Source organism: Aulostomus chinensis, chromosome 7 (assembly GCF_037954235.1).
Source record: "Aulostomus chinensis isolate RoL2024-O1b breed Wild chromosome 7, RoL_Achi_v1.0, whole genome shotgun sequence".
Lineage (NCBI taxonomy): Eukaryota > Metazoa > Chordata > Actinopteri > Syngnathiformes > Aulostomidae > Aulostomus > Aulostomus chinensis.
In genome coordinates this window covers 27,014,518-27,036,297 of record NC_141326.1, presented here as the reverse complement: position 1 = coordinate 27,036,297, position 21,780 = coordinate 27,014,518, and the positions used below count along the sequence as shown (strand labels likewise).

At 43.7% G+C, this 21,780-nt stretch overlaps 1 protein-coding gene across 3 annotated transcripts in view; it reads right to left on the bottom strand.

Moving 5' to 3' along the window:
- Window positions 1-803: 803 nt before the first annotated feature.
- insc (INSC spindle orientation adaptor protein) overlaps window positions 804-21,780 on the bottom strand; it is a 51,745-nt gene continuing 30,768 nt past the window's right edge. For all 3 annotated transcript variants that reach the window (XM_086207907.1, XM_086207908.1, XM_086207906.1), the window contains 11 exons: window positions 19,882-20,248; window positions 19,488-19,540; window positions 19,264-19,387; window positions 18,220-18,333; window positions 12,704-12,829; window positions 5,687-5,858; window positions 4,768-4,946; window positions 4,536-4,602; window positions 3,692-3,847; window positions 2,760-2,836; window positions 804-1,840 (listed from right to left, as the gene is read on the bottom strand). In XM_086207907.1, coding sequence (XP_086064033.1) covers window positions 1,712-1,840; window positions 2,760-2,836; window positions 3,692-3,847; window positions 4,536-4,602; window positions 4,768-4,946; window positions 5,687-5,858; window positions 12,704-12,829; window positions 18,220-18,333; window positions 19,264-19,387; window positions 19,488-19,540; window positions 19,882-20,248 — 1,564 coding nt within the window. In that variant the 3' untranslated portion in view covers window positions 804-1,711. The remainder of the gene's footprint in view (window positions 1,841-2,759; window positions 2,837-3,691; window positions 3,848-4,535; window positions 4,603-4,767; window positions 4,947-5,686; window positions 5,859-12,703; window positions 12,830-18,219; window positions 18,334-19,263; window positions 19,388-19,487; window positions 19,541-19,881; window positions 20,249-21,780) is intronic.

Sequence of the window (21,780 nt, the reverse complement as noted above, 5' to 3'; positions counted from 1 at the left end):
ACTACATGGGGAAACATTCACTGGTTAAAAACAGACATGGCGTTATCAGGGCATCATTTTTATCCATGCAGCTGCAGTTCTGTTCTCGCCATGTTCCAAAGTAATTTGTCTAGGTTTTTTTTTCTTTTTTCTCCACTTTGAATCACGATTGTGTGCATTTTTGCCAAAACATGATGTCCGTGAGTTTGTCTGTCATCACTCCTGCTGCCGTTCAAGCACCTGCCTGGCTTTCAACAGCACCGTCTCCAGCAGGTAGAGAGCTCCGGCGTCGGGTATCATCAGAATAAAGCACAGCTCTCCATCAGCACCAATAAAGGCCAGTTCACACTTCAGCATCAAAACGACTCAGGTGCATTTGAGACACTGGAACGTAACGGCACGTCACAGCAGCACAAATCACAGCCGCTGATTGGTGTTAGTGCATTTCCGTAGATTCATTTCCAAATCAACTTCTCTGCTCCGAGCTCCGTTCAGTGACACAACCTTTATTTGTTCCACCTCTAAACTGATCTGCGCCGTTGCAGCGGCCTCTGTTTGAAGAACACCAATAACCTCAACTCCGTGGCAGAGTAGCCTCACTGCCGGCCGTCTTAGCAGCGCAAAGACAGCCACACCGGTGCAAAAGTATAAAGATAAATCAAACTTCACGCAACAGCAAGAGGACAACAAGGATGAAACACTTCAAATATTCAAGGGCTGCAAGGACAAACACTAGGCCCCCCCCCCCCCCCCCCCCCTAGGGAAAAATGAGGTAAGCAGCATTTGTTACAAAACACTAAAATGAAGTGAACACCAGGTTGATGATTGCCTTTATTTCATGCAATGCATAGAATAATGTTGATTCTCTTTAAATAAAAGCATTTTGCCAAATTCAAGACCATTAATTGCTGAGCTGAGAATTCCAGTAGCATATATAGTAATTCAGATGAATGGCAAATGGTAAAAAATAACTCTAAAGGCCATACAATGCACAAGCAAAATAATGTACACAAGGTCAAATAGTTCATGATGTATGTTTTGATCATATTATAAATACTAAAAGAAAAAAAATGCTGAAAACATGTCATGTTTCACCCAACTGTAATAATTTAATTGTATTCCTACTGGTTATCTGGGAAAAAGATAAAGAATCAAGGGGTACAAAAGGGACACACGTCATCATGTGCACGATCATCATTTAAGTCAGAGGCATTATATTATCCTCTAGAAGCATCTTTGTCTGCTGTAGCCAAAATACTTTATATAAAATACTCAGTTAAGATCAAAAAAATTGCACAGTTGTAGCATATAAAGTGTTCAGGTCAGGTTATACTTGTAGCTTGAAAAAGTAGCATGTACTCTCACAACATCACTGCAATATTGTGGAATAAAATGAGCTAATTACCTTGTTTTCTAAAAAAAAACCCAAAAACGCATACACGTTCAATGCAATGTGATTACTGAGTCCCAAGGGTAATGGGTTTTGCACTTATTGTCGATGTCTTAACCAAAACAATGCAGCTTCACCCTGGTCTGAGCGCTCAGTCCTTGAAAATCTTCACACACAGGAAATGACAAACCAAAGCCTCAGTCAGGAGGTACAAAAAAAAAACCCCACTCAGATACTTTGTTTTGAAGTGAAACTGCTCATTAGTCCTCTCGGTGCCATGAAACAGCACATGATCTTTCGTGCTGGTTTAGTTTTCCACATAAGTGTTTGGTGTGCGGGCCGTCATACAAAGCTCTCCTCCATGTTGGAGCACAGCAGGAAAGAGTCAACCAGCCGCGGTTTGATCAGCTGCTGATGATCGGCTGCCTCGATGCTGTCTGGACACCCTGCTGCCAGCCTCCTCAAGGCAGCCTAGAGAGAGAGAGAGACAGACAGACAGACAGACAGACACACACACACACACAGGCAGCAGTGACATTAGCGCACACAAAAGATACAGTATATTACTTTATTAAACACACATGCATTGTGTATTGACGCGCAACTGGACGGGTAACTACTGTTTTCCAGATTTGATAGTGGAAACGTCTCATATCACACATGCGCTCATGTGATTCCACGCGCGCGCAGCCAGGAGAGCCTCCAGCATTTACATTTAGCTTTACAAATGATCTGTGAAATCACACGGCCTTTTGAAGATAGTAATCCTCAACCTACAAATGCGCTATTTAACCCTTGGCGCGGAGGATAAAATAGAATCACATTAATTTGAATGGACTTGAGGAGCGTGGTTACAGTGAAGAGGAGGGCATCTCTCACCGCAGCCAAGCAGCCCAATTAAGATCCTGACCATCAAAACCCTGATCGGCGTCACGATCTGGTCTTAATAACGATGATCAGAATGAGGGGAGGATAAAGTACGGGCAGGAATATTATTCATGATATGTACATATTTAAACATATAAGGTTTGAGATGGTGTGAACCAGTCAGCGATCAACATTGCTTTAAGATACTCACACTCGAATACATGTTCAATTTTCAATTATTGCCCTGTGGATGTAATTAAATTGGTCATTTGCTGCTCTGATGTTATCCGTGCAGGTCTGTGGCATGACGCCCTCAGCTCGTACGAAAGAAGTACTACATAGCAAGTCCAGCTGAAAGTGTACTGAGGAGTATTGCTGTGATGGGCAGTTTGGGTGTGTGAGTGACATTCGCATTCACAACACGAGTAGTTTTTTTTATCCTCATATCTGCTCTTATAGGTGAACACACACACACAAACACACACAAACACACACACATAAATAGACAAACACTTGTACTTACCAGGCAAGCGACCAGCACTGAGTCGCTGTTATTTCTCTCAGTAGGGGAACGGCACAGTTCAATGAGACGAGGAACAGCTAAAGACCACAGAGGACAGATTTCCTCACAAGCTTGTCCAGTTCTGAGACATCGTTACCATGGAAATTCAGGGTAAAATTACTTGTGTAATCCAAGAACACATGGGTTAACGTTTTACAATTTAACAGTTCTGTATCTTTGTCACTTTGTGAGTCTTGCCATGAAGAATAAAATAGGCTAATTCACATAATTGTGGCGTTTCATAAAGAACTGCATTCATGGAGAACTGCTTCCCATGAGCCAGCAGGTCTGCTGGACAACTGACGTACAGAACATTTGTGTATTAGAGGCTTTTATTCAGTCTTGTGACATGTGGAAGACAGAATCAGGACATCAGGTACAGTTACTTTGTTTGTTTTCTTTAAATCACAAATGGATGTGAGACTCGATTATATCGAAATCTTGTACTAAAACATCCGTTTTGGCCCTAATAATACACACAGTCTTGCATTGTTTCATGTCTTCCTCGTTCCTATGGAGCCCAAAACATCGCTGAATCAACATAAATCAGGTTTACAAGGCGTAGGACTACATTACTTAAGGTAACCTGACTAAATGCGTGTGTGTGTGTTTTCTAGTGTTCTTGTCCTCATGTGCTTTAATAAAACATATTTTGTGTAGTTGTTTTTTTTCCCCCTTTCTTGGTTGTAAATATGAAAGTTTTTCTTTTACCCTTCAATCATTAATAAATACTGTAGCATTTTTTTTTTTTTTGTATTTATTTACTCAACGTTCCATGGAACTGAGACCCACATCCAGTAACATTTTTCATAATTCCATGGATGATTGTGCGTGGGGTGATAACCATCAGTGTTAACAGCTGTGTGTACCGTGACACGGAGAGGCAGCGGTACCTTTGAGCTGGATGGCGGTCTGGGCCACCTCAGGGTCTCTGCTCAGACGGGCCAGAGTGACGGCAGCTTTCTGCTGGACGCGCTCGCAGGCTGCACCCTCTGATGGACTGGAGGAGGACGGCTTCTCTCCCAGCAGCAGCAGCAGTCGCTCGATACCTGGTGTGAACATACGACAACCAGTCCAAATATAAAACATACGAGCCCAAAATGACCAGAAACAGGCAAGACGTTCTTACAGATGAGACGCCCACAGAACATGCTATTGATAGTAAACTGATTTGAATGTTTTACATTAAGGTGCCCGTATTTTCTCTGTCTCACACACCAACTCATGTTTCACGTTTCAAGCGCTCTACTCCAACAGAAATGACATGCTGCTGCCACCTTGAGGACGTTGCTTGCCAGCTGAACACTCGCGCGCACTGTGGTACGGTCTGACAGAATCTGGTGTAGTTCTTGCCCCTAGTAGCAGTTTTGTCTTAAAAGCCAAATGATGTCAAGCACACTGAAATTCAAGAATCTGGAGAAATTTAAAACTTCGATAAGCGAGACATAATTTGCCCCTAGGAAATATTCCATAGCGTGTTTTGAGACAGGCAGGGGGGCTTTAATTGGGGATATTGTTAAAATATTAACTATTACATGAACACATTTGGGAACAGCTGTTTTTCTTGATTGGAAATATGTTAATAGAAGAGTCACGTGAGAAAGGGATAGAGAATTGTAAGTATCTACTTTTTCAAATTCCATTATGAACAGCGTTACTTTTTTAGTCTTCAGCTGCTTTTTTCTGTTTATTTTAATGTTGCAAAGGAATAAAGTCATTCAGTTGACAGCTGGTTACCTTGTTCTTGCAGGACTTCGGGTGCACACTGCTCTAAGACAGAGAGGTTTGCTAGGATTGTCACCACCTGAGATTTAAACAAAAACATGTAAGTTTCTCTACTATACATTTATCTAAAAGAGCTTCCCTTGTACATGTGCAGTGACGTTCATTTACATTCTGAGAACCGTTTTAAGAACTCACAAGATGTTTTTAGGACTTCAGACACCCTTCAGGAGTGTCCTGTGTGTACCTGGTCTTTAGAGTAGGGTGTGTCCACCCTCTGGCGGTCCTTACAGGCCTGCAGGAGGATGTGGATGGCGTTGAGCTGCAGGAGGATCTCACAGGCCATGCTGTCAAAGAAGGTGATGTTGGCCAAAGCTGCAGACGCCAGGAGGAAAACCTCACCACAGGAGGCGCTCTCGCACAGCTCTGACACGAAGAAAAATATAATTGCGGTGCTTCTGACATAACAATCCTCTTCAAGAAGAAATGCAAATGGTTTATTCATATTACACCAGTTTGGTGTTGGTGACAAGCGGAAACAAGGTGAGTATTTGTTTTTTTAAACAGATTTTATCATTTGCTGTACATGTAGAGAACTTTTAATTAGTCAGGAGGCCGCGCAAGTGTTGGAGGCTCTAATGGCAAACACAGCGCGTCTTTCATCTGGAGAGTAATCAGCACTCAGATCAGGGGAGGTCTGAAAATGTAGGAGTTCCACTGGTACATTTTGTATTACACAACTTTTGCAGCAATTCAAATAAAATCTAATCAAAAACACCAATTCCAAATCTCTGTCATCGCAAGTCTCACATTAAACAATATTGTGCTCAAGCACAAAGATCAGCTTCCAAAACGTTTGTCAAGTCACAAATCCTGCTTACAGGACCGCCTCTTAAAATCAGAGAAAATTTACACGCCCAGCCTTCATTGTGGAGCTGCAGGAACATTCTGAACAGGAGGCTCCAACTTGGCAACAGAAGCACTTCAGACTGGAGGGGCGACTTTAATCATTTTAAAAAGTTAAAATAAGCATTTGAAGTAAAACGTCCAACATCCTCTTTAATTTAAAACTCACTGCTTATTTACTGTAAAGAATGAAATGAGCCATCCACGGTCAGGCCTACTGCCAGTCACAGGACAGGGGGACATCATTAGCGGCCACTCACTGATGAGCGCGGTGACGATGTCGTGCATGCTCTCCAGGAAGCTGGCGAGGTGCTGTGTGGATGTGTGATGAGGAGAGGTGATCTGAGCCACCACCGCGGCTGCCTCGGCCCTGGCTGCTTCCACGCTGCTTTCATCGGTTAAGATGTCTGCCAGGCACAGAATCCCATCGACCTGTACATCAAACACACGTAACGATTCACTGGAATCAATTAAATGGTCTGAGCGACGGTGTGCTAACAGTCCTTCGAGACAAGAGACGGGGTGGAATTAAAAATCACAGTAATATGTGAGTCAGTGAAGCTTGGAGAGTTTGTAGAAATGCTTGTCCTTAGGTTGCTGTATTATTCAAGTAGTGAGTTCCAATGAAGGCATGGCTGTCATTTCATCCACAGGCCACACAGATAGCGGGACCTATATGCGTATGGTCTTCAACAACAAGCGCTCCATGCTCTTCAAGTGTGAAACACACTGCTCATTTCCTACAGCGAGGAGATGGTGATTATGGAAGGAAGAAGCCATGAGGTTTGGGAACAGTTCTGAATCACAGGATGGATCATTTTCACTTCCCTCAACACTACCAGGGTGAGTGACATCACATCCAGAGCGGGAGAACGTTGTAACCTGCTGTTACACTTTTCCTCACAGCCACAGATTTCATTCTGTACACCAACTTCAGTTGATATGATTCAAAGGAGCATGACAACTTTTGGGAACTACACTTATTTGTCAGGAGATGGATCCCCTTCTCTTCTCTGTGTTGCATTAGGAAGCTGAGACCCCACAAGGACCAGCTGACAGCTGGTTAGCTTAGCACAATAAATGGCAGCGGACTGGCAGGTTAGCATATAACCACTATCTTAGCTCTGTAATGCAGCACAGCAAAGTGACAGGTATCCATCTTTTTGACTGACTTCGGGGTGGACGACTGTATTTCCCAAAAAGTTGACGTGTTGCTTTAAAATAAAAAAGAAAGTTTTCTAAGGCTCAGACGATCTGGTGTGTAACCTCAAGAATCAATTTACAAATTAAAAAAAAAAAAAGATTAAACTCAACACATGACGCTCACACTTAGTAAATAAAAAAGCTTTTCTATGGATCAGATCTATAATAAAATACTCTGCTCAGACAACAACAAAAAAAAGTCTTTTATGACTGTAACTCATCCTATCAAAGTCACTTTGACACATTTTTGAGTTAAAGGTGAAGCAACGCCCATGAAACCTGACCCCCGGTGCAGTTTATCAGTAGATTATTGAGCAAAGTGAAGCTCTAACATCAATGTCACGGACCATCAAGCAACGCCTCTAAAGGTTACGGAGCAAAACCTTTCAAGGTGGAAAATCAATCCAAAAGTGTGCTGGACTCATGGAAAATAAAAGCAAGAATTTCAATCAGGATTTTGATTTCATTGAGTCACATCCACCGGGACCGCCTCACTCATCAAGTCATTTCAACACTGCAGGGCTGGCTAAACATGAGTGGCATGACTGGCCTTCCACTCAGACAGCCAGGTGTCAAGAGTCGGGTAAAACTTCCAGCAATGCCCATAAAGCCATCATAATTAAAACACGCCAATATAATTTAACGATCGTCTCCGGGGTGACTGTGCCACTGAGGAGCTCTTGTATATCTCACTGGCACTGATCCACAGTCTGTGCATCATCACTTAGGAGGAGGAGCGCAGATAGACAGAATATTATTAAATCAAACTGAGCAGGAACTGGAGTAAATATCCGAGTTGCAGTACAGTTTTTCCTCCACACGGGGGCAGTGTTGCACAGTTCATTCAGGCTTTACGATAGCTGCTGTTTGTTGCTCTGCATCTTTTCAGTCCGACTGAGAACCCACCAAACACTGGTTATCAACCAGACTACGAATAAACACATGATTTTATCGTGGTAAGTTGCAGGATTGTGGTTTTTAAAGACACTACAACACCTGTGAAACACTGCATTAATTGATACTGCAGAAAATATTTCCTCATGAATAAAGTGGACTCATTGTTGCACTATTTATCGTCTATTGTAGATCAAGTATATTAGAGGGGAAGCTCTCACCAACCATCCCTCTAGAACACAAAAGTTTAGAGACAAGCATCCATAGTGAGGCAAACTGTCAGCTCTCAGCCAGCCACACCTGTCAGTCTCATCTGCTGACAAGCATCAATGCGCTGAGCAGGGCAATTCCCTATTTTCGTCTCTATGGACGTCAGCAGCACTGTGCCAGTGCGACCCACTGACGTGGAACAATCCACTCTCTACACCTCCGTTTCTCTGCGTCCTCTGCCCCCCCCCCCCATCCCTACCCATACTTCTTCCTCCCGAAAATAAGATGTTCCCAACTTCTCCTTTACCGTACACCACATGATGCACTCAGGGACGACACCAAATAACTTTTATGCATTTGTAACAATCATAGAAAAGTTTATTTCATCAGAGACAGTTTTTGTTGTGTTACTTTAGCCTGTGAACATGTAAAACATAATTGGGACTTTCTGACAAAGAGCGTATTTTAACGTAGCATGGTGGAGTGTGTCCTCAAATGAGCCTGGTCTTCATGCTGGGATACGCGGCGCTGACATGCATAGATGCTCCAGAGTCCAGACGCGTACCACATCAGTGACTTTTTCATTAGTCTGCACATGAAAGGCAATAGCAAGAAGTACAGAAAGTACTGGATGAGACACTCATCTGAAGGACAAGGAGGTGGCCTAGTGGGCCGAGCGAGCAGCTGCCATGATCAGGACAATAGTGATAGCAGCAGCTGTCTCAGTGAGACACACGAGTGTCCAGTTTGAGGAAGAATCTGTGGTTCTGGCCAGGATGGGGGCGGGGGGCTCCCTCATGAGGCCTTTTCCTGCACCTGTTAATGTAAATGTAAGTGGTGACAGGAAGACTGCTGCAAATGATCTTCAGTGTAGCCTTGACTGTCCCTGAGGTGACAGTCTGTCTGAATCAGCTCAGGTACTTCTGACTCCATTAAATTGCAGAGTGAATTTTAAGTAAACCGTGGCTACGTCACAAATATGGAAATGCACATTGGGAGTGTTTTTGTCAACCGTTTTGGAGCTAAGATAGTTGAAAATGGAGGAGTCTTTAGGAATCACCTTCAGCTGGACAAGTTGTAAATGATCTAAAAGATTCGTCAGCGCTTATTTGACAAAGGACGTTTCATCTCCTGTTTTAAGCATTTAGTGTTTTTTTTTTTTTTAAAGAGGCAAAAAAAAACACCTCAAGTAATAACATTTGCCACTGTTACGTCAGCTTTTTCGAACGCGATACTTCAAAATGGGCATCAGAAAACATCCATAGACACATGAATAGTAATACAAGAAGCAAGGATGCACTCCGCCACACAGCTGTGGAAGGATCAACCGCTCAGGAGCTCTTCATCCTCCTCAGACAGAAGAGGCATTGGTGAGCCTTCTGCACTCTGCTGGCTGCTTCTGGTCCTCCAGTGGTTCACAATCACCCCCCCCCCCCGCCCCCATCCATGGAGAGGTTGTTTACTTCACAATACCCATCCAGGCTCTTTCACTTCCTGCCTCTCCTGCGTCACTGCTGTGTCATCTGTGAACTATAAGACTCTGGCTCAGCAGGTCAGCAGTGTTTACAGGAGGGGGCTCAGAACTCATCCTTGGGGAGAACCGCTGATGAAGGAGATGGGGGAGGATGAGATTTAGAGGATTGTGACATAAATGGACTTATTGGCTGTAAAGGACAGCTGTGCAAAGGAGTCTCTGCTCTTTCATGGCGCTTTGACACCTATGGCTCATTTGCAGGCAGATAAAGGACGACTTGTTTTCTGGGATGTCTTAAAGTTATTGAAAATGAAGCGGCAGCTCCAGGTAACTCCTCGGTTCATGTTGCAAAGCCAACAGCTGACTGACAGTCATCGGAAGAGTTTACGTAGAGTGTCATCGGTGCACGCAGCAGGCTATGGGGGCTGGTTTCATCCAAGAATGCTGGATGCGTACCCGTCGGATCAAGGTCGGATCGGGATCATAGAACAAACAAGTCCAGCGGAGTTTGTATGTAGACGGACTGAGATCATCTCCTCAAGGAGGTCTCAGCCCGGCTGGTTGATCTGCATCTGTGCTTGACTGCTGTGCTGACATGAGCCCAAACCGAGGGCCAACAGGGTAAATGGACCTGAGTTCAGTTCCCCTGGACTAAACCATAAAGGTATGAAAATGCCCTAAGCGTGTGGGGGCCAGGTGGTCTAACCTGGCTGAGGTCTGGACCAGCAGATGTCACCTTCTACTTTTATTGACACACCTTGATGACTCAAAACATGAATGTGAGAACGAGGTTGAAATCGCCGCTTCAAGCCACTCATCAATCCTGCATACTTTACTTTAAGTGGAAGTTATTTTTGTGGGTACAGCTTGAGAAGCTTTGCGTATCATGAATACTTTCCCAATTAATATGTTATGATTACATAATCCTCCATTTGGGGATAAAATGCAACGTATCCACCAATGAGCAGTGCAGGTGCAAACCGGCCTCTTTTCTTGATCAACAGTGACAGTTGTGTTTCTCAAGCCTGAGCAACCGCCGGTGAACGGTTCGAAGCGTAGACGTGCCTGACAGCCGCTCTCCCGGGACCAGGCTGCTAATCTGGGGTGGACTTTGGTTCCTGCTAAAGAGTTTTCACACTTGGATGATTCATGCTATTCCAGCTCCACTACATGCGAACAGAGGCACCATTATGGCACCATTATTCACCACCGTCAGGTTATGTTTGTCCTGCTGTAAAGAGCGTGCTTGACACAGGTGCGTCTGTTGTTTATTTTGGTTGAACTCTGGATAGAGAACACACACACACACACACACACACACACACACACACACACACACACACACACAAAAAAAGAGGGCTTCATCGTCGCTTTTTCCTCCCTCAGCTTTAACGTGCAAACACAAACGCAGAGTACGCAGTTATAAGTAGCACATATTGACACGTGTGGTCGTGACCTCACAGAAACGCGATGTCATCTCCGTGCACCAGGAAAATTCATTGGTGATGGTGAGTCATCTCCTTGTGTATTTACTGTACAATTCAGTTGCCACACTTGAAACTAGAAAGCAGTCAGGGAGCGCACACCTCTGCAAACCTTTCCCCTAATAGGAGCTGCAAGCTGCAGTGAGCGGGCCCTCCGAGCATCGGGCTGAGCCTGATCAGGGAGGAGCAGACTAAGGAGTGCAATTCTGATGTAAATCAAATCATGTTTGTAACACCAGGTTTCTGTCCTCTTACCACTAAGTGGCACAATGACTTAAATTCAGCTAAAAGATGTCTTCGGGCCTGGACTTTCAGTGAACGTGGGAAGTTTTGGAAAAGATCTGGCTATGTGGAGTCCAGTTAGTTTTGTACTCTATGGCCAAATTTTAAAATTACTTGCCTCGCCAAAGTAAAACTTATGAACAAAAACTCACAGTAAAACTTGACGGCCATGACTTTCTGGCCAAATTTGGGACGGATCTGTCATCAAACATCATTTTCTGTTGGGACCAAGTGGTACTTTTACTGATCTACCCCCAAATCTGATGCTATTTGGCACTGATTTTTTTTTCCAACTTGGTGGAGAGGTGTGGTATGGGCCAAAGTTTTTTGCATAATCCTCCTGACATTGGCATGCAATTCATAAATATACATGTATTCATACTTACACCTGTGCACCTCCAACCCAACATACCTACGCACAGTTTGCATTGTATACGGTTATTTTCTCAAGGGGTCTGTTCCTGAAGTTATACAGCAGACTTTAATTGTGGTTCCTGTGCCAAAGGGTGACTGAACTACTTTAACTCCTTCATGGCAATTTAATCAAGTAAATAGAAAGTCTGAAAACAGCAGAGTGACTCAGTAAAGCCTCCTAAACAATCTAAAGCTACATGTAACATAAATTATTCATTATGAGACATGAATGTCCCTTTTAAGATCGGAGCTCCCTGCCAGTTCCTGCGGCACATCCAATCAAATCTGCCAGTTGTGAGTATAAAATCTCTTGCCTTCCTCTACTGCCATTGTTGCCATATATTCACCTCTTAAAATAAACTAGCATCATCCCAGTCATAACCTGGACGTGGGGGGCGAAGAATGTACTGGAACAACTGGCTGCTTCGGTACAAACATAATCGATGTGGACTGGAGGGAGCCAAGGTGTTTTACTGGAAAGACTGAGACTGATGTCATCTCTCCTTTATGACACTGACACACACACACACACACACACACACACACACACACACACACACACACACACACACACACACCCTTGTCATATTCTATATTAGTAAAATAATATATTCTTCAGCTCCTACCCTACACAACATATGCCAAATGTATATATTAAAAATCAATTTCTCTATATTTTATAATACCAAACACTAAAATTTCTTCCCAAATAATGAAACATGCTTAAACATGCATGGAGCACAACCAGTTTTATCTTGCAATGTCACGACATTCACCTGTCAATCAATCTTCACCATTTTAGCATTGAAGAACCATTTGTTGGCGAGCAGAACTCTGGTTCTATGGCTGTTTACCACCTCAAGCCTGGTTATATTTACTCTAAATGTTGTGATTATGGACCTGAGGGATCAAATTTATTCACTCTGACGGCCTTTTTTTCAAGTCACCATCACTCAATATATGGATACACCTACTTTTCCACGCTCCAACAGAAGTTCTGCCTGACTTTCATTCAGAAACGCATCACAAAAGCAGCTAATGTAGGTACTCTTGAAAAACAAGTTCAGCTCAACGTTAAAAAATAAACTTAATGCCTGCCTCTCTCTAAATAACTCATGTTAAACCCAACCCAAAAACCCAGTTTTAACCCTCAGACAGCCATTTACAGTTATGGGGCCGAGCATTGTGGTCCACCAGGTGTGTCGGACCACACAGGTCCACACAGGGCTCCCAGTTCTCTGACCCCAGGATTATCATAAGGTCACACTTTCTCTCACTGTTTTAGGTCCGCGTAAACGTTTATTGTTCATTTTTACCTTGTCCAGTTGGTTGATGCCCTCCTCCACACAGCAGATGGAGGCCACCGTTCTCAGCGCATGAGCGTAGAGGTCTTTGAAGCGGTCCTGCCTGCAGATCTTAAACAGGGCCACCACCGCTCCTTCCTGTCATGGAGGGTGACATACGTTAGGGGTTAAACGACACTGACGTCACGTCACACCACATACGAGAAGATTTCAGTCCAATAGCGGTCAGTTTAATCTCCCCACTCAAAGGGTTCTACTTCAGAGAACATCGTCGTGCTCTCTAGAAGGTACTAACATGGTCTGAAAAGCCAAATCAGGTCAAATTCAGTCTGAGGAAAATCAAAACCATCAAAGGAAACGACTCTTCCTGCACCGAATAAAATCTTTCCAGGTTCCTTTCGGTTCAGATTTAAAACTTGTGGGACTTGTCACTTGCTGCGTCAGTTTTAGAACATCAAGGAGAACTATGTCCAGCATAACAGCTGTGACCCAAGGCACTGATCAGAAGATGTGCATGTTTTAAAGCTGAACTCACAGGATATTCATGTCCCGTTAAAGTTGAACAGCATCTGTCCTGAAGATGCTATTAATGTAATACAGCTTTGCATTTGTTGCTGTGGACTCGGCTCTGTGTGTGAAGTGTTGAGGGAGCCCAGCATGGCGTGCCTTATAGTTCAGTCAGGCCAAGAGCGGCTGCATATAGGATCAGCTGGTGATCAGCTGTTCAGCAGTTCTCAGCTGATTTACTTTCACACACCAGACAAATGATAGCCAAGGTGTCGTCTGCCGTCTTGCAACCAACCTCCTGCTTTACATTCCGAACCCGACTCAATGCCCCGCTAGACAGGGTCTTTGCCACGACTGCTCCCCCTGCCTTTGGCTCACTGCCCCTTGGTTCTAGAAGAGAACCATGCTGCCAAATTAAACCTACTGATACTGCATTCAAGTTTTCTTTTTGACAAAAGTGGTCCTGACTGGAACGAGCTAATTGCTTGCCACAAATAATATTTTTCCCTGCCAGTCATGTGTCTTTAAAAGCCTGCTTCATTTTCAATTGTATATGAATTAAAGGTTGAACAGAAAGTGCAAGAGCCCATATTCTCCCAAAGAAAACCCAGCAACATCTGGTACATTAAGTTACACAGATTTTAGTCTAATTCGTTTCTCTCTTATACAATAAGTTCTCTGTACTTTTTCGGCAGAACAAGTTCTTGTGGGACAAAAAAGAAAGTTGGAAAATAAACTCTTTAGAGACCTTCAATGGCTTGGCATTAGGTTTATGCAACCACATTATGCACCATATAATCAGGTCTCGTCGGGAAGCACGCATGATTTTCTTCCTAGACGGCGCTGTGACACGTCCAGCAGATCCAAGCCAATAGAAGTATGCTGGTTTTAAAGAGTCCAGAGGACCTGAAATGTCCAATTAATTTGGCCAGGTTTACTTAGTGAGCCCGCCAACCACAAAATCTATCAAAGGCCTAACACAATTTGGACAGTGGAGAGAGAGAGAGAGAGAGAGAGAGAGAGAGAGAGAGAGAGAGAGAGAGAAAGAGAGAGAGAGAGAAAGATGATTTGCTAGCCATAATAGCCTAGCATTTGTTAGATTATACTTGGTGTAAACAAACAAAAATAGCCTCTGTATTGGCTCCATGTCCACACTAAAGCTCCAGTCTGACAAAAAGCACTTGCAGGTATTCATTTCTATTCACTTTGCAAATATATCGAATTACCTGGGAGAAGACGAAGCCTGTAACTACAACCATTATCCTAATAAGGCCATTATACTGGGCTGGAATGTCTCATATGCTGGGGAGGCCATGATGCCAGGGCTTGGAGTGGCTAATCATCCTGTCCTCCAGCCTGACCGCTTTTTCCTGTTCGCTGCCTACACAATATTGGTCAGCCAAACCTGGAAGAACTGCTTAACACAGACCGACAGTTTTCAGTAACCCCTTTTGGAGGCTGATTAGAGCTGTGATGAAGAGGCCGTTGATCATGTTGTTTTCTCTGACGCAAAACCCTCCTTTAGCCTTCAAATACCCCGAGGCTCTGCCTGGTCTAATACACTTGTGAGCTTTAGTTAAAAATATCAGGTCTATTTTTATCGAATGTATTATCTGAGACTTTGTGAGATTTAATCAGACTTAGAAGTTTTAGTAAAATGATGCCGCCGAATGTTTAAAACTGTTTTGACCTTTTTTTCACCTGTCAAAAAATTCTGAATTTCTTGAAGATTTGGGAAATATTTCAGGTCTGTTTGAGCAAGCCAGAGCGTTAATGCTCTCGTCAAAGATGCGCGGGCCAAAAGGTTTTTTTTTGCTTCAGCTCAATTTTGAATGATGTGCAACCCGATTTAATCATCTGGGTTTAGGCATAAAAAACAAAAACTCCTGTTACAATTTTGGAAAACAATGTGCTGTGAGTTAAGGCTGCGCAACAGGCAGTGTTGTAAAGCGGCGTCAAATGGGACACTACACAGTAAATGTCCTGATCTTGATCGCCTACCTTAAAATGTGTGATAATTTCATATCAGTAATGATCATACAGCACAATCTTAAAGACCTGAGAGGAAAATCTTTTCTCCCCAAACAGCCATCAGTTTGCTTCTCCGTCTTAAGGTTTTCACTGCGAAGCTTTTTTGGCTGCTTTCCTTTTCACAGATCGTCAAACAACTCGTATTTCTGTTGTTTCCACTCAATTCATCCTCGTTCCTCAAACACATTTATTGTCACTCTCATGCATTTCGGTACTTGGTGCACTAACATCATCATGTGCAACTCGACTACTCGTATAAGAATGCTCCTCCACCGCTGTGTTTGCATGTACAGGCCTACCCAGCGTGTAATTTCTTTCCATCTCATAGTTTTGTGAGATTAATCCTGTGCTCTGGTCCGTTGTACACGCTTAACAAAATGCTTGCACTTTTAAGGGATCGTGGACGAGTTGTTACAAAATACTTATTTCATAAAATTTCCCCAAAGCCACCGAAAGATGTAACTACACCGCGATACTGATTTCACTCGGAAATACGCAGTTGATTTTCATCCAAATGAAGCCCTTCCCTTCATTCCTACACATCAGTCTTTTTTGATATGTCATTCCTTCCCTACCGGTCGATGCGATGACACGTTGACTCTCACACAGTTTGAGTTATCAACGTGTCACACTCTCCCACCCTGCAGTCTACAGCCTCCAGCGTTACAAGGACACACAAACGAGGAGTCTGCCAACACGGACACATTTAGATCAGTTTTCATCATGACACTAGGTTAACGCTGAGACAGCAGAACTGCTTCTACACCATGACACAGTATCTGGTGATCCAGCTGCTGTTTGGTTTATGACGTCGCCCATGAGTGGGACGCATTTCTTGATTCTGACCTCAGTTTTTCTTCCTTTTGGGAGCTTTCTGCTCCACCTGAGTCTCACTGTAAAAACATGGTACCCTGCCTTTGGACCAAATGTCTCTGGTGTTTTGCTGGCCAGGTTTGTATACGGTACAGAACATTTGTCGCCATCTTCTGGCAATGACAGTTATTACAGACGAGCTGGCACGTGCCTACGTCATATGTGATTCCTGCCAGAATAGCAAACGCAGCAGTGTAGCCTAACGGCAGCAAAATTGTTCGAATTTGATCAGTTTGGCCTGGCAGTCTGAAGGAGCCACACAGTTCAAAAATGTATCCGCATTGAAGTTAGCAGACGGTGAACAGGAAGTAGCTAGCTCAGCTAGCGGAAGTCTCATAAGTCTTCAAGACTTTGACCTAAACACAAACTATAACACTTTCACTTCGGCGTCACTGAAAATGTCATTCATTTGAACAAACTCATTCCTGGCTCTCTTCACCCAAATGTATCCGGCTGGTGCAGAGGATGGAACTACTGATCCGCCGGTTGTAAGTTTGCTTTTCTGCACTTCAGGCAAATATGTCCTGTTTGGCTGGAAAAAAAAAAAAAATGTTCTCATGAGTATTTGACAGGCAAAATACATGTCTTGGCTGAAGTATCCCTTTAACTCAGATCTTTCTGGTCTTTTTAATGAATACGATTTGTAAGGACTGTGTTTACTTACATTTAATATCAAAATATCTGTTGGTTTACACGGCATAAAACCTGAAACACCGATCTATTTAACTCCAGTCTGAAGGTTTACAGAGTGATTAATCAATTTTTATCATGCTATCAGTTTCATTACTCCATCTTTTCTCCTCCACTCACTATACTCAGTCTGTCGCAGCAACACTGGGAAACAATCGAGGCGGTGGAAAGGTCTCCAACCCAGCATTTTAACGGCTACTTGCACTTAATAAAACAAATTATGAATGAATCCAGCAGGCTACAGAAAATGAAAGTAAGGCTCAGACATCAGCCAGAGGGAACAAAGTGTGTATGTGTGAGTTTGACAGAGAGATTAGTGGACGCAAAGTAATTCAGACGGCAGGAGGGTATTGTTTAGTATCGGCTATTCATTAGCAGCTATTGGAAGTCAGGTTTCCCCTGGGGCACGTCGGCGTAAGCCTGCAGCGCTACACCGAGAGTTAAGAGAGGTAGAGCGGATTGATAGGTAAAGACTCCTGAGCAATGTGATCAATGCTCACTCCTAATGGGAGTTGACAATATTGATCTTCCAATCTGGCAGTAAAGAAGCAGTGTGTGTGAGTGTGTGTGTGTGGATACGGAAGACTCTTATCAAGAGTATCCTGGAAGCAGCCAGCTAACTAATGGCCTCGACTGAGATTGAGACTTGCCGTCTGGTCTGCCTTGTCTTATCTTGCAGTAAAAATGCATTTTAGAAGCATTAAGGTTTACCGCTCTGTAGGATGAACATCAACAAAAGGTGGAGATGATCCTAACAATAGCGTGTGTAGAATGAAGCAAGGAGGGGAGAGGTGATATCAAGAGAAGCTGCCTGTGCCAAACGTAACCACGTCACAAAATGAGAATCTATACTTCACACTACCGAGTTGTCGAGACATGGGGAGTCTAAACTAACGTGTGTCATTGTCAGCTCTCCGTCTGTTAACAGATATTTTCGGACAGTTTTGCTGTTGTTTGTAATTGGTGGCAGCTTCAAGCTAAAGAAATGTGGTTGGCTCGTCCTTCATTCTGGAGTCATACGTAAAGGATGCAGCAGTGAAATGTCTTTAGGAGCTCAAGACGCCTACTTGTGAGTACTTGAAAGGCAAAAATATCTGCAGAAAGTATCAAATTAAGGAAACCTGAGGAAGCTTCAGACCGGAAATCTGCTCTAGTCCCTGGACACGGTGGACCCCCCAGAACCATAAGAAGAGGAAGCAGGGGAAGAGGAAAGAGTGGGAAGGAGGGATTGAGAATATGAGAACTAAATGCAAAGAGTGGGAAGTTGGACAAGGTGCATTTGATGCATGGCCCGCTGCTGACATTCTGCTTGGTAACTCATTCAAATGGCTGTTGGTGCGGCAGGTCTCGGTGAAACATCTCCATTAAACTCAAACCCATGACCCAAGTGATGTTGCTCCTGTCAGCTCTGGAGCGTCTAACTGTACCTTAGCAATGATGCTGCAGAGCTGGGGTCCGTCCTGGGTGAGGGACAGCAGGTTGCTAATGGCACTGCCGATGGTGTGTATGCTGTCTGAAGATTCAATCTGTTTGATCAGAACCTGCAAGAAAGATCCCAAGAAAAAAGAAAAACTTAGCTCTCAAAAAACTGACCAGTATCAATGAAGCAAACTCTAATCTTCCCAGTTGGCACAGCTGTCAAAGACGAGGAGTCATGCATTGGTGACAGACTCCCGTCTTACTGGTAGAAACGTTGCTTGTGCACCATATTTCCAAGAGCTCAATCTGCCTGTTAACTCCACTTAAAGATTCAAAGTCTGTGTATATATATGTAATCTTTAGTTCTGTGCAAAGACTCCACATAGCCTTCACTCATTCTCACATATTTCCAGTCTGATCTCACAGAAATCATAAATTCTTAACACCACATTAAGGGGCGGCAGCACGTAATGTTAAAACTGCGTGGCAGCACTGAGGAAACAATGCCAATGGAAAGTCTTTTAGGCTTCTTTGTTGTGGTGAACTTTCCCGTTCTGTTGTTAAAAACACAAGAAAGTACATTCAGGGGGCAAGATGGGATGGTGTTTTTGAGCCTAAACCAAAGCAGACCTTAATCGAACACTATTTTCCAACATTGAATTCATGCAAATAACTAAAACGAAACAAAACAACACAAAGTTCTGTGTCTCCACGACAAAAAAATCCTAATTGACTTCCAAGGTCATTGATTCAATGCAGCCGTCGTGAATATCAAGGCATGTCATGCAGCCGCAACCATGTAACGCAAAGTTGGGTACTTGCGTTCATTCCACAAGTTTCAGTTGCATTATTTCACACAGAAACTCAAACTCAGTTAAGAATTCAAAAAAAGTGATGGTTTCCCTTTGGGCACTTGCTGGCCTACATGTGGCGTGACCCAACAATGCATGCATACGTGCATAAATGCATGGCATCTCTTTCATAGCTGGGAAAGTTATGATTCACCATATTTAGTCCCAGTGTCAAGACCCCAGGAAGGAACAGTTCCATACCTGGATCTCATTGGCTAAAGCCATGTCAATCATGTTACTGAACGAATCGCTGACATCGGTGAGGATCTCGTGGATAGCATCCCGCATGGACTTCAAGAAGAACTCATCATCCGTGTGGAGGCACCTGCAGGTCAGCGAGCAAGAAGAATCCCGTTTTCCCACACAACTTTACAGATAAGTAGATTTCTTTTCTACTCGACGAACTGTCTGTTGAAGAGCTTTACCTCTCCGTGATGTTTGTCAGCTCCATGCACTTTTCCAGGAGAGATTTCTCATACTGGAACAAGAGGGCAATTCATTCATATGTAAATTATGTTATGCATTCATGTTCCTATTCTGGAATAAGGTGATCGCATCTTAAGGATAGAGATTTACTGAGTATTACTGCCTATTCTGACATATAATAGAGGCAGGTTGATGATTTCAGGGCTTCAGTGGCGAGTATGGGCTTCCCGTTTCTGCTTATTAGAACCAAAACCATCTTTTCCTAAACCCAACCAACTGGTTAAGTGACAGCATATAAGTTCTTTTCTGGTGTTTCAAGATGTCTCTCATTCAAAACCTCAAAGCATATGTTCCATTTTTTTGCAACTGTGAAAAATTTAAATCAGCCACCACCTTCTGCATCTCTGACGGTGTACTGCGTGCAGCGCTGTACTCGTGCACCAGAGAGCGCACATGGCAGTTGGCTCGTACAGCCGTGCTGTGGACCCTCTGCCAGCGTCCTTTCTCCAGCCGCTGGAACATCTTGCCAAGCTCTGTGCTGACCACCAGAGCTCGGCGAAGGAGGGTCTGCAGGTTGTTCCTGGCCACGTGATCTCCTGCGCCCACTCCAGAGGCCACAATCAGCTCTGACTGCTGGGCATCATCCTCCACTTCAATGGGCTTGGCCTGGAGGACGCACATACACTCAACCTCTGTCATGTGGCGGAGATCCTCCATCCATCGTTGGACTGAGTCGACCTGGAGGGACTGCATCCGGGTGCTGCTTGAGGAAAAAGAAAAACAATTAGCCTTGTTATTAGCAATAGAGCTCGACAAAGCTCTAGCTCAAGGTTAGCTTGCTAACACCAACTTTAGCCTGAGTGAGCGACAGGAGAGATGGGAAGGCGGGGGGGCAAAACATGGCTGGGCTTCTTATTTCCCTCCAAAAGCTGGTGAAACCAGGAGTCACCTGTTTCTATTCTCATTTCCATTCTCATCATGATGGAGGTTCAAGAATGCCAGCGAACTGTTTAGAAATGTAAGGTTGCTTCTTTTTTCAGCAGCTAAGAATATGGGTTCATCGTTTTTAATTATTTACCGAAGCACTGCATTGTTTTTATGAGCTTCAAGTTATTAATAGATGTGGCATCAAATTAAAGCATTTTACTTTAAAGTTGATCAATTTCCTTCCAGTGGGGCGGGGCGGGGCGGGGCATCCCCCCCCCTACACACACGGGTCAGCAGTCCACCCCACTCATAAAATCCTGAGAAAAATCTGTGTCAATATGTAAATTCTCATTGCTGTAATTGTGTAGTCATCTGTAGCTTCTCAGGAACGCGGCCTACGGTAACATCAAATGAGATGCAGGATTTTCTGGCAGGAACCCTGCATGTAACAACAATTTCGAATATTCTGCACATTTCTCAGCTATAGGGCGAGGCTGAGAAGAACATTCACAGAAAAGAACATCCAAGCCCATCTAAAGTTTGCACAAAACACCAAAAATATCTTACTGTGTGCTGAGACCAAGGTTGAACCTAAATGTATCATATATTTGGCACCAAAAGAAATTGAAATCATCAAAAATCACCATGTCTACTTTGGTAGAGGCAGCATGGTGTTTTGGGACCGCCCGTCTTGAGCCGGGACAGGTCTAGTGGTGATGATGAATAGCTTAAAATATGAAATCATCTTCTATTGGACAGCTGATGATAAAGAGGAATTTCAGATTTAATGTGATCACCAGTCACCAGGGGCAGCATGGCTCAGAGGTAGAGTGGCCGTCTAGCAACCAAAGGGTCGCTGGTTCGATCCTCACTTTCCCCGATGTCCAAGTATCCTTGAGCAAGATAATGATACCCCTAATTGCTCCTGATGGCCCTGCGACGGACTGGCAACCCGTCCAGGGTGAACCCCGCCTCTCACCCAATGTCAGCTGGGATAGGCGCCAATGGCAAAAGTTGCTTCCAAGAAACAAAAACCTGAGTGCTGTGCACGCTTACTCAACATTCATATTGTTTTCCCAAAAAATATCCGAAATTCCTTGAATGGTGTTGGTTATGTCAAAGGAGGAAGAAAGTGTGAAACGAATAGATTTTCAGGTTTTTAGCCCTGGTGTCCTCTGTGTGCTCTGGCTGTGCACCTCACTGCCTCACAACACTCAACTTCATTGATTGGCGTTGGATGAGACATTTCCTTATTTTAAATAAATCTGCCGGGAAGAAATTTATATGAATTCGTTTGTCAGTTTTCATTAAATATTAAAACTGTAACTAAAACTAAGAGGGAAGAGGCAGTAAATGGTGCTAACA